This window comes from Balaenoptera physalus, assembly GCF_965194825.1.
Source record: "Balaenoptera physalus genome assembly, chromosome: 4".
NCBI lineage: Eukaryota > Metazoa > Chordata > Mammalia > Artiodactyla > Balaenopteridae > Balaenoptera > Balaenoptera physalus.
This window is the reverse complement of record NC_138891.1, coordinates 77,227,095-77,230,341: the sequence shown is the minus strand read 5'-3', so window position 1 is coordinate 77,230,341 and position 3,247 is coordinate 77,227,095. Positions and strand designations below refer to the sequence as shown.

The 3,247-nt window shown below is 45.3% G+C and overlaps 1 protein-coding gene across 10 annotated transcripts in view; it reads right to left on the bottom strand.

Annotated features, from left to right (window-relative positions):
* Positions 1 to 3,247, bottom strand: part of MYLK (myosin light chain kinase) — a 270,332-nt gene that overhangs the window by 5,451 nt on the left and 261,634 nt on the right. For 9 of the 10 annotated variants that reach the window (XM_082460944.1, XM_082460943.1, XM_082460942.1 and 6 more), the window contains one exon: positions 451 to 580. In XM_082460944.1, the coding sequence (XP_082317070.1) occupies positions 451 to 580 (130 nt within the window). Of the gene's footprint in view, positions 1 to 450; positions 1,831 to 3,247 lie in introns of those variants that run through there. The other variant, XM_082460948.1, reaches the window with a different exon arrangement.

Sequence of the window (3,247 nt, the reverse complement as noted above, 5' to 3'; positions counted from 1 at the left end):
TATGAGTCAATTTTTGTTTAAAAGGAAAACGCAAAGACACGTTAAAAAAATGGATATTTTTTAAAAGTACACTGTGATTTTTATGTTTGCCTATTATCATACAAGCATTGCTTTTGTAATGAGAAAAATGAAACTTTTAATAAAGTCTTTGCTAATTCTTATGTAAAATATAGGGAAAAGATTAGCGGAGATCATCTAGTTCTAGTAGACAATAACTTTCCTTCTGAAAATAGTTAAACCTAAGGTGAAACAATTAAAGAATAATTACTACATTTAGTAATTATTGTCAGGGCAGTGTAAAAGTAGTTTCAAATTTTTCCTTGTAGGTTGTATTATTAAAAAAACCCAACCCCCCCACCTTAAGAAAAAGAACCCTCTAAATGCCTCTCCATCCCCCAACCCTTCCTTTGTCACCATCTGGCTGGAGAAAATCTTCCTGGAGCTCCTTACCTTCAGACTCTAGTTTTTCTGCATTGAGTGGGCTGGTTGGTGACCCTGCTGAAGATTTCCTGCCACTGAGCCCTGAGATCATTGCCATAGAGGACAGTCTTCCAATGGCTCTCACAGCATTGCCCGTTTTCTGGAAAATAGACACTGGCGTTGGACTCAGGCGGTGTCACTGGTTCCAGCTGGGCAGCGGGGCTCAGGGAGAAGAGCCCAGCCCAGGAGAAGCAGCTGTCCTTGAAACAAGGGCCTCCTGAGTGCCGAGGTTCTGCAGAGGAGTGAGCCCAACCTTGCTCTGCTCAGCACTATCAGCGTGTCAGAAGATGTTCGGAGAATGGAATGGGGCCTGGAACCGATGTGTGCGTTAATGTGACTAAACAAGGTCAACATGAGACAAAAACCCTTTTCATACTGTGCTTCAACTCCCATAAAAGGGATAGTTTATATAAAGCAACTGCAGGCTGAGACGGCTCCAAAGACTTAACTGCTGACAGGGCCCAGTGGAGGCTGTTTCTCATAAAACAATGCTAGTGATAGGATTTTAATTGGCCAAGAGAATAGTTACTACGGATCCCACAGGTCCCGTTGGGAAAAAAAAAAAAAAAGGCCTTCTATTGACCATAGGCAAGTCGCTTAACCTCCCTGGGCTTCAGTTTCCTTCTCTGTATAAGGAGGGGGTTGGACAAGATGATCTCCAAGGTCTCATCTAGTTCTGTTTATGATTCAGATACTTAAGAGATTTCGAGAAATACTCTGGCTGGCCCCAGCACAAGTCTACAGTGAAGTTCTGGAGGGGTGTTCTTCCCTGATGTACACCCAGCATCAAAAAGCAGCACCCAAAGAAATGAAAAGCACAGCACTTTGCTTTTCTTAGTCGAGGCACCTTGGGAGAGGACAGAATTTCCACTGAAAAAGATGCCAGGACTTGAAAATTTTCTTTGCATTGTGAAAATTCTACCAAGCATAGGATTTAGGTCAAGAAGTCCCCAATAATACACATTGTGTCTGTGTTTCTCGCCTTTAAGTAAAGATTCTCACCCCTTTTCTAAGGTCAATGGAATGACGAAGATAAGAAACTAAGGTATAACCACTGCTTTCCAGCCCTGCACCCAAAGCATCTTTTGAGGCATCCAGATGCTGTGCATCCAGGGAGCAAATGTCACCACAGACTAGCTGCTGAGAGAGGAAGGCAACAGCCTGTACACAGGCAGACGGCTGGCACTCACCCACTGGACCTCAAACTGTGCCGGCAAAGCCATTTTCCTCCTGAATTAACTTCACACACTCAGGTATTTCAGGCAAGCCTCACAATTTTGGACTATCTGAAAAGCCAGTATACTTCAGTTAAAAGATTATTTCAAAAGTAAAGAATTTCAGGCTGCTAGGGAATCACATAGAAAATGGGTGTGTGTGTGTGTGGTTTAAGCGGAGACCTGCTGCTGTGACCACAGTCGCTTCCTGTTATGTCACATCCCATCCTTGCTGGAGCTACTTTCACGCACTCTGGAAAGGCATTCCATCTTGCCCTGTCCTCTGGCCATCCACCTCTCACATATACACTGTGGGGTGTGGTTATGCTTCTGGCCCTCTGTCCCACAGTGAAGCTGGGTCACTCTGAAAAGAACCCAGGAGGCCCCAGGTGGAGGTGATGAGGGGGGAAGAAGGTGAGGAATGACGACCCACTGACTTAACTGTGTGCAGAGGCACTGTGGCCCTGCAGAGAACACCCTGGGAGACTGAGACTACGTAGCAACTTGCATGCCTTCTGGGAGAGGCTGTTCCTGGTGACATCACTGATCTGTTTGTTCTGCTAGCTGGAGTGTGGAGAGACCCAGCTCTTCCCAGGGGAGCTTACCCTGACTTCAGGAATGGGTAAGAGGTGGTGCCAGCCGACAGCCCTCCCTAAGGAGTCCACGCCGGACCAGACTACTTCCTACCCAGCCAAACTCTCAGACTCAGCCCTTCTCAGCTCTCCAGTCCCTTCATCCAACACAGATTGGTTTGCCCTGGGCCAGGAGTCTCTAAACTCAGAGGGTTTGTTCCTAACAAGGGACAGGTTAGTTCTCTAACCACGCATTGCTCTGTTAACGTGTGCAAGTCAGTTCCCCTCTCTGGGCCTCATTGTTGGACCTGAAGATTCAAATCTTCCTGCAGCTCTAGTCTTCTACAGAAAGACTATGATTCAGACACGCAAATGTGTAGCAGGGAACGCTCCCCTTGAGCCCATGGGCTCCCTAATCCCAAACACCTGGATGCAGGACTGTCTTCACTTGTATGGTGTGGAAGAATGAAGTCTTTCCTCTTCTGTTAACAAAATGACTAATACGAAGCTATGAGAACAAGGCAAATCAAAGTGTTATACTATTTCAGAGAAGGTGGCAAATAACAAATGAATAGACCACACATTGGGGGAAATTTTCCATCAGATGGAGCAAAAGACCATATAATTTCTAAAACAGGAAGAAATGTAAGTGCTCAATAGGGAAAATCTTAACCTACACATCAGAGGTCAATCTTTGGAAGCTGCTTCATGGGAAAAAATAGTTGGTGGGGAAGTTATTTGTCAGAACTATATGTTCTAGCCTTCCAGTTTCATGCCTTTGAGCTGAAAATTGGTTGCTGCTTTACTAACTGAGACCTTTGGAAATTTTTTAAACATCAAAACAGAAAGATTCAATTCTTGATAAGTTCCATCCTTGTCTTGAGGAGGCCTTTTTCTTGTTGGAGGGCAGTTGCCAAGGCTGGGTTCCTGTGTTCCAGGCGGGCAGGGTCTGTAACGGCTTCCCTAACAGAACACAGACTC